Source organism: Doryrhamphus excisus, chromosome 3 (assembly GCF_030265055.1).
Source record: "Doryrhamphus excisus isolate RoL2022-K1 chromosome 3, RoL_Dexc_1.0, whole genome shotgun sequence".
Taxonomy (NCBI): Eukaryota; Metazoa; Chordata; class Actinopteri; order Syngnathiformes; family Syngnathidae; genus Doryrhamphus; species Doryrhamphus excisus.
In genome coordinates, this window is record NC_080468.1 from 7601401 (window position 1) to 7615265 (window position 13865).

Sequence of the window (13865 nt, forward strand, 5' to 3'; positions counted from 1 at the left end):
TGGTGTGAGGGCTGTGCAATTTAGACTACTTTTCTTCATTTTGTTACCTTCTTCTTCTGGGCTTCGATGGCTCTGCGCTTCTCCTCAAGCTTCATCCGCAGCTGGATCATCTCTGAGGCTATCAAATGAGAAGGGTCTCGGGGAGAAGGTGTGGCAGGAGAGGGTGAGGTGATTGGTAAAGGAGGTGTAATGATCTAGAATTAAAAAAAACAACAATGATATTAACTGAAGCGACACCAATGGGATGATGAAGATATTCCCAAACCTGTGAATAAATGCTTCTTGCTGGGTGTTTTGTGTTGACATCTGAAGTCTCTGGTGTAGTTCCTCCACTGCTCCTTCCTTCCAGCTTCCTGAACTTCTGTTCGGCAAAACTTGTCATCCGCACCATACCACCTGCGGAACCCCCAGACGATGAAGCGGGGCTCATAGTGTGAGATCTGGGCAGTGTGGGTGCCGAACTGGGACAGGGGCTGCTCCTGTCCTCTCCATCCCCTCTGCCACTGCCTGAGTCGGGGTTAGATTCACCCACCCCTTTACGTCTTCCTTCCGAGTTCCTCTCCCTGTCAGGCAGAGGACATGAGCGAGTCATAGCCTCGCAGTCTGGGTCTATATCTGAATAGTCTCGAAGGGAAGAGTCCTCATCCAAGCTTTGGATGTCCTCTGTCCTCACATGGATGCCCGTGTCAACGTCATCAGTCGACACAGAATTAGGGTCATGGTCATTGAACCGGGCTTTAACTGCATCCGGGTCGTCTCCTTGACCCCAGGCCCCCCGAGGTCCTGAAGGTTGTGCATCATGGAGAAAGAATCCATGTTCTCTGTTTCCCAAGCCGAGGCTGGCATGGGGTCTTTCTGTGTCATGGATAATCTTTAGTGCCTCTTCAATGCTTGGAGGGGTTGAGGGGCTGGTTTGGCCACTGTGGCCACCATTGTGATTGGGAGGGTTGTGGTCACTGTCTGGGAGGACTCCATTGGGATATCTGTGGGGTAGGGCAGATGGCACATTAAAGCTTTAGGTGCTAAGACAGTAGAGCAATATTTCAATTGCTTCCATTTCTGCTAAATAGGATTCCTTATTTATAAATGCAATATTTGTGCAGTTAGAGCATGGAAAACCTCTTTACGACCTTCTAAATATAGTTTTTAACATTATTAGAGCTAGAAATAAAATAACACTGCGATAGTCACCTTTACACTCATATTGCCTAATATAGTCGATATAATCAGCCAAAATAAGCAATTTAAGACATACAGTAACTCAGACATGTGTTCGCAATAAATGTATTGTGGACGTGTGGAAGACAGCGATTGACGTCGGGGGTTCGGAGCTGAGTTTTATTATTTTGATTCGTATTTTTAGAATTATGTTGAATTACATAGAAATATTATGTCTTTGTATGCATCTTCTGAATGCCTTAGGTATTTCTTTTAGCCATTTTTATGTTTGAAAATGTGTTATCGAAGCAAAATTACATAAAAAATTGTTTAAAGATGCATAGTTTCTTTACTAATAATGGGTGGTTGTCAACCACAAAACAGTATGATCAATAATTAATATATTTTGGATCGTTTTGTTGGTTTGCAGGTAGGGTTGTCATGAGATTTTGTGTCATGAAATCTCACAAGATCAATCTCAATTTGACACTAGCATAGAAACAGGAGTTCAGATATTCATCATTTTAAAAATATATTTTTTTTTAATTCCAAAATTTTCACACTGAACTTTAGTTGATTACACACGCAATGTATTTTTACCTGCTTTGGTTCTTGATGGAAAACGTGTTGTTCCTGCCCAGGGGTCTGCGGGGGGTGAAGTCCTCATCCTCCTCAAGAATGTGTCTGCTCTGTCCGTTTATGCTGACAGGCGCAAGGGACACGTGGCGCTTCATTCCTCCTCGAGGTGCATAGTGAACTTTGAAGCTGAGGCCATCGCTGCTGGCGGAGCGGGTCATACCACAGAGAGAGGGAACCTCACATGGTGGCACTGTGGCGTCTCCATCCAGAGGAATCTCAAAGGATATTCCCCGCGTGGAAGAGCTGACGGCGGAAGAAAGATGTTAGTGAAAAAAAACAATAAATTAGAAATAAAACAGTTAATTATAAATCCAATTATAAGAACGAACCGTCTCTCTTGTGGCCAAGTCCCAGCGCAACCATCCACAAAGGACATGGAGGTAGATCTCTTCATTATACCTAATTCAGAAAAGAAGAATAAAATGTTTTTCAATGTTAAATATTATATAATATGATCAGGATGTAAATAGCAGCATAAAACCACACAAGCTGCGCTGTGACCATCAGCCACTAGGGGGAGTCATGCATACAGAACAACATTCATTGAATGGTACAGCAAGTACATAAAAAGTACAGTAAACCTCGGATATATCGGACTCGGATATATCGGAAATTCACTCACAACGGACAGATAAAAAAGAACCGATTTTTCTGTAATGCATTTCCAATAAAAATTCATTGCATATATTGGATTTTTTATAACGGATTTGGCCTATTTCGGACAAAATCTCCAGTCCCGTTCCAATGCATTTCCATTAAATTTCCCTCGCATATATCGGATGGCCGCATCGTGGCGCTCCGATTCGCCGAATAGTGACAGGCCGCTATACGACGTCATTTGCAGCGTTTGCAGCGTTGCCTGGGCGTCCAGGTACATACATTGGAAACATAGTCAAGGAAGTGCCTTTTTATAACGGATAAAATCCGATTTACGCATATACCGTATATATATATATACGGACATTTTCCGGAACACGCAAATAACGGATTTCGCTTATATCGGACAAAACCAGTGGGAACAATTGAATCCGATATATCCGAGGTTTACTGTAGTATAAAATATGATGTCTGTAATAATTTACATTTACCATTACTAATTAAAATCAAACAGTTACCTTCGTCAATGATGTCTTTTGGGCTGTCATTGCAGTCTACATAAGTCTGCTTGGACACAGGCGCCATCTTTTTGCAGGATGTTACAACCTCACAGGCTGCAGAGAGATGGAGAGTTCACAGTTAGTTGCTGTGCCAAATGAACAAAGAGCATACTGATATTGTTATCAATTTTTTAATTTGCACACCATACCATTCGGGTCAAAGACTCTAGGCTGTACAAATGAAGGTTTCACCACTTCGAACCACCAGAAAAGCTCAGCCAGGAATACCAGGTAGTTACTCTGTAAAAACACAAAGTTGCACACATTTAATAACAATGCCAGCATGAAAAGTAATTTCCAATATTATTATTGCTTATTATTTAGATTGCGCCTCTTTGTCGTCATGTTTAAGGATGCTGGATTATCACACTGCTCTACAAGACATTTGACTGATCTATTAGGTCTTAGCCCGTGTTGCTAAGTAACTGGACAAGAAGCAAGAACACGTGTACTGGAAAATCTGAACATGTTTCATTATCTGGCTTGTTCCTCCTAACATCTGTAGAAAAACAGCATCTGAAAAGAACTTAGAACTAAAAGAACTAAATACATGCACAGATGGATGCATAATGCATGAGATTTTGTGTCAAATGCATGGAAGCCTATGTGGAGCTGTCGAGATTATCTTTTACAAGAAAAATTGGTCTTTCATTTTTTTTATAAATCCTGGTTTTATGTATGTTTGCTCAGTCCCGAATAATGCTAGATGCAGATGGTTATCAATTGCTATATAAGGTAAGGCGTCAGTGTTTCCACAAACTAGAAAGGAACCTGAACTAGCTTTGTACAGGATTGGTCAGAGTATATATAATGTTATTTAAATAGCGTGTTAGCTTGCAAATACATCTGTATGTCAGGTTCTGTAGCACAGTAGCATAGGATGACAGGCAGTAGTCCAGTCGAGCACTTCATACCATCATTGTACGCCACCTGAAATTTATTCATACTGCTTTTTCTATAATGCCTCCACAAGTGGCCAGTATACAGTCCATATGAGTACTATTCAATATGCTTTAAAAGGTACTTTTTAAAGGGGACTTATTATGATAATTTTTCGGCCCTTTGTATTGAGTTGGATTCCTATTTCTATATCTTGCACCTACTCAGCTGTATTCAGCTGTATTTTTCTATTCGGCTACTACAGCTGCATACTGGACCATGTTCATTAAACAGTCCAGTGTGAAATGCCGTTGACAGATTAAAATCAATTTCTTTTGCCGGTAGGGAATCAGACCAAACCACTTGTGCCTGATAGTGGTGTTGTTAGGAATTGTAAACAACTGTGGCTTTGCTAGCAAATAAACAGAGGAGCTGAGCTCGGGAAAGGGCATATCCGGCTAAAAGACACGCCTATATAAGGAATTCCACCCCTCTGTGACATCACAAAGGACATGTTTTTACGACGCCTTTTGAAACAGAGCGTTTTGAGCCACCCCAAACGTCTTTCAGGGCTCACTTCCAAACGCACAAACCTCATTATCTGAAACTTTGACATTGTTTAACATAAGAATACAACATTCTAACTACATTTATAGGTCAGAAACATGGAAGAAGCACAATAGGTCCCCTTTTAACAGTTACTAAGCACATAGAGGACATACAAACAAGCATGTTAGCTCGTGCAACACTGATACATCACCTGACAGGTCAGTGGATATGTGGTGGCCCCAGTATTTCATCTAATCACAGACTCTGAGAATGTTGTCCGACAGACTGTATTTAAACTCTATTTTACATCAAAGTCCAAGCCATACTGCAAGCAAATCCTTAACAACTGCTGTAGACCAGCGCTGTATGGACGGAAAATCACTAGATTGTCAGTGTACATCAGGTGGTTTATGGTAGTACTTGTATTGCCAAGCCAGAAGCCAGTCCTCTATTCATTCAGCAGCTTGGATAATTAGTCCATACACGAAGGCAGCATTTTGTCTCCCGGTCTATAAAGACAGTCGCATGCCATTACTACATATAAAAAGTTGCAAAACCAAACAACCTATGTTGCATAAATCTCTGTTTTGGTGCTGATTTGTTACCACCAGAGTGAAATGCAAGACAAACAAAATAAGCTTTTGGCAAGATCACAATAGTGATGTTTCAGTCAGCTGTGAATGTGCCTGGAATCTCAATGTTTGTCCCCACACTGTTTACCCACTAAAGCATTGCAGTACTTACTTTCAAGATGCCACAGAAATCCTCCTGCACTCTACTTGGCTTACATTTGCCACAATCACTGCTTGTGTCATTTGCAAAGCTCCCGAGTTTGTTGTTATTGTACAAATGCACGAGGACAAAGAGAACAAGTGAGGCAGGCAGCGACAAGCTAGGACTGCGGGGGTCTGTCTTCGATGTGAGTAGCCCGTTAGCATGTGTTCTATGGATGCACCCGTTCACACACACACTCTGTCACATTCATTTTGTCTAGGGGTGCTGTAATACTAGCTCGTAGCTCTAGTGAAAAAGGGTCCATAACAACAAGCCTCCAACACATACTTAAGTTTTTCCTTGCATGACTCATTTTGTCCTTTTTGTCATATCCTGCTGTGTCTGTCCTTGGTCTCCAAAATAACTTCTTCAATGCCTTTCAGCTGCAAACACATTATAAAACCAGGACTGCCTTGCATCTTCCATATGCATTTAATACAACTAAATTATGGTTTTTGTGTGGAACATTCATTCATTCATTTATTTTCTATCGCTTTTTCCTCACGAGGGTCGTGGAGGTGCTGGAGCCTATCCCAGCTGTCTTCGGGCGAGAGGCGGGGTACACCCTGGACTGGTTGCCAGCCAATCACAGGGCACATATAGACAAACAACCATTCACACTCACATTCATACCTATGGACAATTTGGAGTGGCTAATTAACCTAGCATGTTTTTGGAATATGGGAGGAAACCGGAGTACCCGGAGAAAACCCACGCATGCATGGGGAGAACATGCAAACTCCACACAGAGATGGCCGAGGGTGGAATTGAACCTTTGTCTCCTAGCTGTGAGGTCTGCGTGCTAACCACTCGACCGCCGTGCCGCCCCCTTGTGTGGAACATCAAATACTAAATACAAATTTTTACTTTTTTTATGACTATACATGCATATAAATGACAATATTTAATATGTATTATTATGGTTGACGTGTGCAAAGCTGTTTTTGTATAGTTATACCCATTACTATTATCTTTTGAAAAGCATAAAGGAAATTTATACACAATGCACATGTATTATATTCGATCTCATCAAAAAGTATACAATACACTTTTCCTGCCAAAATTCCACACAAAAAATATCAATCAAAACTGTAGTAAAATAAATGTAAACCCAGATTTTACATGTCTAGTTGCTTGCAGATTAGTTTGTAATAAATATGAAAGATGTATGTCTAAAATTCCTTCTTCTTCCCTTTGCTCCAAACCTTTGTGGAGATGCCTTTCGGATTGCTCTCCTACCTTTATGGATGCGTGTGCATACAGCATGTCCTCCAGGCTGAAGTGGCAGCAGTGGTTCAAGTTGCTCCTGCAGAAGTCCTGCACCAGCTGGAGGTTGTACAGACTGTCAGCCAGTGACATGGTCTCCTTCAGGCAGATATCTGCTCGGCCCAGGGGCGGGGTCAAGTGTAGACACGAGGAAGGGAGTCGACAGGAAGAAGAAATAGGAGATAAGGCCATGTTTAGACGGGACAATAAATGCTTTCCTGTGTAGTCAGTAGCAATGTGGTATTGAAGAAGGAATGTATGACAAATATGTAATCAGGAAAATGTATTACAATGTAAGTATTATTGTTTCACTGTATCATACTGTCAGCAAATACACCTTGGAGAAATGTATCCCACTTCCACATCTGGTCTACATGTGTGTGCTTTCCGAGTGTTGAAGCTTGAGTTGTTTATCTTTGAAATAGCCATCATGACCAATCAGCACCCAGGATTTTTAGAAACGAGGGTGCAGAGAAAAATGTGTTTTTCCTTATTCACTCGCCTTTAAGGTAACTGAGGGGCGTTTTTTTTTTTTTTTGGTCGATACAGTTTCTCTGTCAATTTGTTTCAGTGCAGTAAAACCACAAATTTATCCTCCCTACCTTCTAATCTAACAGCCTGTGGGCAGTAGAAATGTAGCAGAGCAGCCAGGGCGCAGCCGTCAGTGTTGTCCTTCAGCAAGTTCTCCACCAGGGGTAGCAAGGGTGCAATCCTCTGCTGGACATGCTCCCTTCTGTAACGGGCCTGAAACCAAGGCAACAAAGACATCATCACATTACTATATGTGTTATCTTCCTTGTTATATACTGTACCAGATGTTTTTTGCATCTGCATGCACACAAACTAGGGGAGGGAAGCACAGGTTTGCAAGCCCAATAGGGATAAAATAATCATGCAACTCTGCAACTATTATCATAACATGTTATTGTTTTAAAATTCCTGTTACCCAGTGCAGTAGTCTGCATGTACAATACAACCCAGTGTCATCGCAACGACTGTGGCTCTGTAGTCGACAACATTGAGCTTAATAACAGGCTTGCTTGCTGCAGATATCCTGTAAGACTCTCTACGGGCCAGTTAAAGCCGCAGAGACATTACTACATGTGTATTAAAGGCAGTCAAACTCCCAGTTTAGCCAGAAACATAGAGGAGTCACGCTTGCATTGTACAAGACAATTTAATTACATTCCCAGTCCTGACTGTCAAAGAAAACTAGTCACACTGTCGATTCTGTGTCTGACTGTATGGAAGTGGGGGGGGCTTGGTTTCAAGGCGACATGCAAAGGAGGGGACTGGTGATGGAAGGGTGATGGGATTGCGGTTAGATACAGGTTTTGGGGAGAATTCTGATTGGATGATTGGATGGACTTACAGGTACAAGTCTCCAATACCATTTGCTGGGAGACTTGATGGTGAAGGATGATTGGACAACAACAGGAGAGAGGGACATTAGGGCCAACAACAAGCTTAAACAGCTCATTTACATGTACAATATTTTTGCAGTGTATACGATTCAGTTGAGTATTGCAGATATGCACAAAGAAAGACTATGAACATTATAAATGAAATATTTTTGTAGCCAGAGCATCGAAAACCTGTTTTAGAGCCTTATAGACATGATTTAACACCCCTATAGTCACCTTAACATTCGTATTAAACAAAATAGCAGACATAATAATACAAAATAAGACATAAAATAGACTCACATGTGTTAGCATTGCAGATATGCACAAAGAAAGACGATGAACACAAGTTATTTTCCCGCAAACTGCAGTTTATCGCGGTTAATTAGCTCAAGACCAAACTGTGATAAGTGAATTTCCGTGAATTTCCGTGAATTTCGACTCCGTATTTATAAATGAAATATTTTTGTAGCCAGAACATCGAAAACCTGTTTTAGAGCCTTTTAGACATGATTTAACACCCCTATAGTCACCTTAACTTTCGTATTAAACAAAATAGACTGACACGTGTTAGCATTGGGAGAGTTCCTTGTTTCTTTTTTTTTTTACTAGCGGTACTTCCTCCGGTTTCATAAATGTAACATTGCTGACACCAAGTGACCAGTGTAGAATACTACATACCACGTCTTTCAATGCATTTTCTGTATGTTTTGTATGTGTTTAGTAGTTTGTTTGTATGTTTAGTTCATTAAGTCACTTTTACACTTGAAAATGATTAATTTATTGGATTAATGACCAATTATATCAAAACTTTGCTTAATATTATCTTTTTTTTTTTTTTTTTTACTAATAATAGGCTGTACTCAACCACATAACGATAATCAAACTTGAATGAACATTAGGATAAAACATTCTGACACAATCTCCACCCACATATGTGCAGAGCAATTAGTCATAAGACCGCCGCTTATAATTATTCACACAATCCCAGAATAGATAAAGTGTCTTGTGCTCCTCCATCAGGGTGTGTGTGTGTGTACATGTGCGTGTGTGTGAAATTGTCTCCTCAACTCAATGAATAGACGTCTGTTCTTGCTCCCAGTGCAGAAAGAAACTCAAAAAGAGCCCTCATTGTAACATGCATTTTCAAGAAACTAAGTTAACCTGACAAATAATGTGTAGTATTGGGTGACAATACAAAAAAAATTTATATTCTTTCGATAGTTTAGCGTTTTTCTATAGTCTATCCAAAAAGCGACCTGTGCAGAAGGCAAGGCCTGCTTGGACAGGATTGACTTGGACAAAGATGATGTCAACCTCATCGTATACCTTTGGAATGAACCACAACAACATTTTATAAGGCTATCTCTGATGTGGTGTCCCAATAAAAATAAATAAATAATTACAAAATTATAAATAGCTAGTGTTATGGCACTCATACTGTGGATGGAAAAAATTGGCATCTTGTGAAACGCTTCAGGCCTCAGAACTGTTAATTCCATATCAGGGACAACCAGAACACAATACCAGTACACCCATCACATTTCACCAACTATTATATTACTCAAGGGACAATCCCATAAAAATGAAACTTTCTCTGCACCACAGCTCCCCAGTGTGGTCGCCACTCATGCAGCCCCAGACCATGACTGTCCCACCGCCATGCTTGACTGTCGGCAAGTCACAATAATTTTGGTACTCACTTGTGTTACCCAATATTTACACAATAAAGGCTGTGTGTTGAGGCCTTTCAGTGGACAGTAAATCTATACTGCTATACAAGCAGTACACAGACAGCTCTAAATCACATATATCAACATTTACTCTTGATAGCATTGAACCTTTAGAACAGGGGTCTCAAACTCAATTTACCTGGGGGCCACTGGAGCTAGGGTCTGGGCAAGGCTGGGCCGCATCAGGTCCCCCCTCCCCCCCCAAAAAAATTAATTTTGTATTAAAAATAATGTATTTATTTATTTATTATTTTCTTAAAAACACACATATATACACTACCGTTCAAAAGTTTGGGGTCACTTAGAAATTTCCTTATTTTTTTAAGAAAAGCACTGTTTTTTTCAACGAAGATAACTTTAAACTAATCAGAAATACACTCTATACATTGTTAATGTGGTAAATGACTATTCTAGCTGCAAATGTCTGGTTTTTAGTGTAATATCTACATAGGTGTATAGAGGCCTATTTCCAGCAACTATCACTCCAGTGTTCTAATGGTACAATGTGTTTGCTCATTGCGTCAAAAGGCTAATGGATGATTAGAAAACCCTTGTGCAATCATGTTGGCACAGCTGAAAACAGTTTAGCTGGTTAGAGACTCTATGAAACTGACCTTCCTTTGAGCAGATTGAGTATCTGGAGCATCACGTTTGTGGGGTCGATTAAACGCTCAAAATGACCAGAAAAAGAGAACTTTCATGTGAAACTCGACAGTCTATTCTTGTTCTTAGAAATGAAGGCTATTCCATGCAAGAAATTGCCAAGAAACTGAAGATTTCCTACAACGGTGTGTACTACTCCCTTCAGAGAACAGCACAAACAGGCTCTAACCAGAGTAGAAAGAGAAGTGGGAGGCCCCGCTGCACATCTAAGCAAGAAGATAAGTACATTAGAGTCTCTAGTTTGAGAAATAGACGCCTCACAGGTCCTCAACTGACAGCTTCATTAAATAGTACCCGCAAAACGCCAGTGTCAACATCTACAGTGAAGAGGCGACTCCGGGATGCTGGCCTTCAGGGCAGAGTGGCAAAGAAAAAACCATATCTGAGACTGGCCAATAAAAGAAAAAGATTAATATGGGCAAAAGAACACAGACATTGGACAGAGGAAGATTGGAAAAAAGTGTTATGGACGGACGAATCAAAGTTTGAGGTGTTTGGATCACACAGAAGAACATTTGTGAGACGCAGAACAACTGAAAAGATGCTGGAAGAGTGCCTGACACCATCTGTCAAGCAAGGTGGGGGTAACGTGATGGTCTGGGGTTGCTTTGGTGCTGGTAAGGTGGGAGATTTGTTCAAGGTAAAAGGGATTTTGAATAAGGAAGGCTATCACTCCATTTTGCAACGCCATGCCATACCCTGTGGACAGCGCTTGATTGGAGCCAATTTCATCCTACAACAGGACAATGACCCAAAACACACCTCCAAATTGTGCAAGAACTATTTAGAGAAGAAGCAGGCAGCTGGTATTCTATCTGTAATGGAGTGGCCAGCGCAGTCACCAGATCTAAACCCCATTGAGCTGTTGTGGGAGCAGCTTGACCGTATGGTACGCAAGAAGTGCCCATCCAGCCAATCCAACTTGTGGGAGGTGCTTCTAGAAGTGTGGGGTGAAATTTCTCCAGATTACCTCAACAAATTAACAACCCCAAACTTTTGAACGGTAGTGTATATATATATATATATATATATACGTATATATATATATATATATATATAATATACAAACTTTTTCTGTGCTTTGGTTCCGATTTTCTACAATAAAAGCTCTGATAAAACATTCCACTGTTCTCAAATATCTTAATTTTGATTTTTCTGCACAAAATAAGATGGAAAATAAATAAACAAATCAAGAATAAAGAAAATCAATCAGTAATAAATAAATATTATAATAATAATAATAAAACGGCAAATAATATAAACTTAAGAAACCACATATAGTTGGTGGGTAGACAAATTATTTTTTTCAGATTAAAATTAACAAAGCATTATTAAAGCCCTGTAGACATGACAAAACACGACTATAGTCACATTCATACTCTTTTTATTTACAACATATTGCGCAACTGCAGGGTCTTGAGACACATGCTAACTCGCAAACTAGAGAGCTAGCGACCTAAACGGTAGCCTTCAAGTTATTTCCTTTAAACTTAAATAGCCAAAAACTTACCACTTCCACATGGATAGGGAGGATAACTATTAACAGTTATTTAACCTTTAACATGAACATTAATCAAACGTAATAATTTTTTCTGGGTACATGATACCATACAGCATCTATATCAAACTTGGGCGGGACGCACTAACATTAAACTTTCATATCAAGGTGGGGGCCTCAAACTAATGTCCTGCGGGCCACATCTGGCCCGCGGGCCACGTGTTTGAGACCCCTGCTTTAGAAGGTATATTGTTACTGTTATAAAAAATAGTTGCTTAAATGTTAGGGTTGTATTCCCATGACTAGTTCACTCCAATGTAGTAATAATTCCAATTGAGTACAATGAGTGTCTGTGATGCAGTACTACACTGTCTGACTACAAGACAACATGCGTTTGCCTCTCCACGTGCTTGTTGTGTCATATGCTTCTTACATAACCACAAGGCTCGGCTCGCTCTTTTTGCCCCAGATGACTGAGCATCCCTCTGCCTGTCTCCCAGATTGTTCTCCCTTGGCACTCTGACCCTCGTATCTCTTCTTCTCCCCCTATGTCCTCTTTTCACCCTGCAGCAAGAAATGCTGCTGCCTTTGCCAACATTTGTCTGCAGCTGGTGTGTAACTGATTGTGTTGGGAAGGTCTGTGTGCACTTGCAGGACTGTTTACGTGGACGCAAATTATGCACAGCCTTGGAAAACTGTAGCTGCATTTGAAGTATCATGTACTTGTCGGCATTCAGCAGCTTTTCGGTGTAAAACTCATGAAAGTCTGACAAAGCCTGGGATGGAACTGGAAATAATCACCTCAGCATTCACTTGCCACCAAGTTCTATATACTACTGATCAAAATGACCAGTTGAAAAATTGCAAGAATTTACCATAACTTTTTTTGTGGTCTTACCTTGGATATTGTGTTTGATTCTTGGTGGGAAACTTCTCTGAGCTTCTGCTCTTCAACAAGAATGTCCCTCAGATGTTCATTTACCTGAGGAGTGACAGAGATAGCATAATAAAGTTCGTGTTGAGTGAGCAGAACTAATGAAAGAAGGGAACATCTTTAACCCCAGATGTTAAATGTTACTAGAACCTAATATAAAACCCTGGTATTTTCCTTTAATGTATACAGTTACTGCATTTATAGTCTTAAAAGGTTCTGCATAAACAGTGATTCAACATAGACATTAAACCAGTGGTCTCAAACACGCAGCCCTAGTTTGAGGCCCCCGCCTTGATATGAAAGTTTAATGTTAGTGCGGCCCGCGCAAGTTTGATATGGATGCTGTATGGTATCATGTACCCAGAAAAAATTATTACGTTTGATTAATGTTCATGTTAAAGGTTAAATAACTGTTAATAGTTATCCTCCCTATCCGTGTGGAAGTGGTAAGTTTTTGGCTATTTAAGTTAATAACTTGAAGGCTACCGTTTAGGTCGCTAGCTCTCTAGTTTGCGAGTTAGCATGTGTCTCAAGACCCTGCAGTTGCGCAATATGTTGTAAATAAAAAGAGTATAAATGTGACTATAGTCGTGTTTTGTCATGTCTACAGGGCTCTAATAATGCTTTGTTCATTTTAATCTGAAAAAAAATAATTTGTCTACCCACCAACTATTTGTGGTTTCTTAAGTTTTTATTATTTGCCGATTTATTATTATTATTATATTTATTTATGACTGATTGATTGATTTTCTTTATACGTGATTTGTTTATTTATTTTTCATTTTATTTTGTGCAGAAAAATAAAAATTAAGATATTTGAGAACAGTGGAATGTTTTATCAGAGCGTTTCTTGTAGAAAAACGGAACCAAAGCACTGAAAAAGTTTGTATATTTTTCTATTTTTAATAAATGTGTTGTTTTTTTTTTTTTGGAAAACCTGATGCGGCCCAGCCTTGCCCAGACCCTAGCTCCAGTGGCCCCCAAGTAAATTGAGTTTGAGATCCCTGCATTAAACCAAATTTCTCATAAACAGAAACAATCCACCATGTGTTTTCATGTCTTCAAATAAGTCCTGTTTATGTTTTTTTTTGCCTTTGGCTAACAAATGTGAAGAGAAAGCATATGAGCTTCTCCAGCAGGGTACGACAGTGCTGCTGAGGATGTACTCAGCAAGATGACTACTACCTACTTGAAGCTTAAATATCTGAGCCT

The 13865-nt window shown here is 40.0% G+C and overlaps 1 protein-coding gene across 5 annotated transcripts in view; it reads right to left on the reverse strand.

Moving 5' to 3' along the window:
• Positions 1-13865, reverse strand: part of camsap2b (calmodulin regulated spectrin-associated protein family, member 2b) — a 37548-nt gene that overhangs the window by 7900 nt on the left and 15783 nt on the right. For 3 of the 5 annotated variants that reach the window (XM_058066851.1, XM_058066850.1, XM_058066853.1), the window contains 10 exons: positions 12618-12701; positions 7795-7827; positions 7025-7166; positions 6396-6535; positions 3104-3194; positions 2913-3008; positions 2127-2196; positions 1759-2040; positions 266-983; positions 48-194 (listed from right to left, as the gene is read on the reverse strand). In XM_058066851.1, the coding sequence (XP_057922834.1) occupies positions 48-194; positions 266-983; positions 1759-2040; positions 2127-2196; positions 2913-3008; positions 3104-3194; positions 6396-6535; positions 7025-7166; positions 7795-7827; positions 12618-12701 (1803 nt within the window). The remainder of the gene's footprint in view (positions 1-47; positions 195-265; positions 984-1758; positions 2041-2126; positions 2197-2912; positions 3009-3103; positions 3195-6395; positions 6536-7024; positions 7167-7794; positions 7828-12617; positions 12702-13865) is intronic. The other 2 variants (XM_058066854.1, XM_058066852.1) reach the window with 1 other exon arrangement.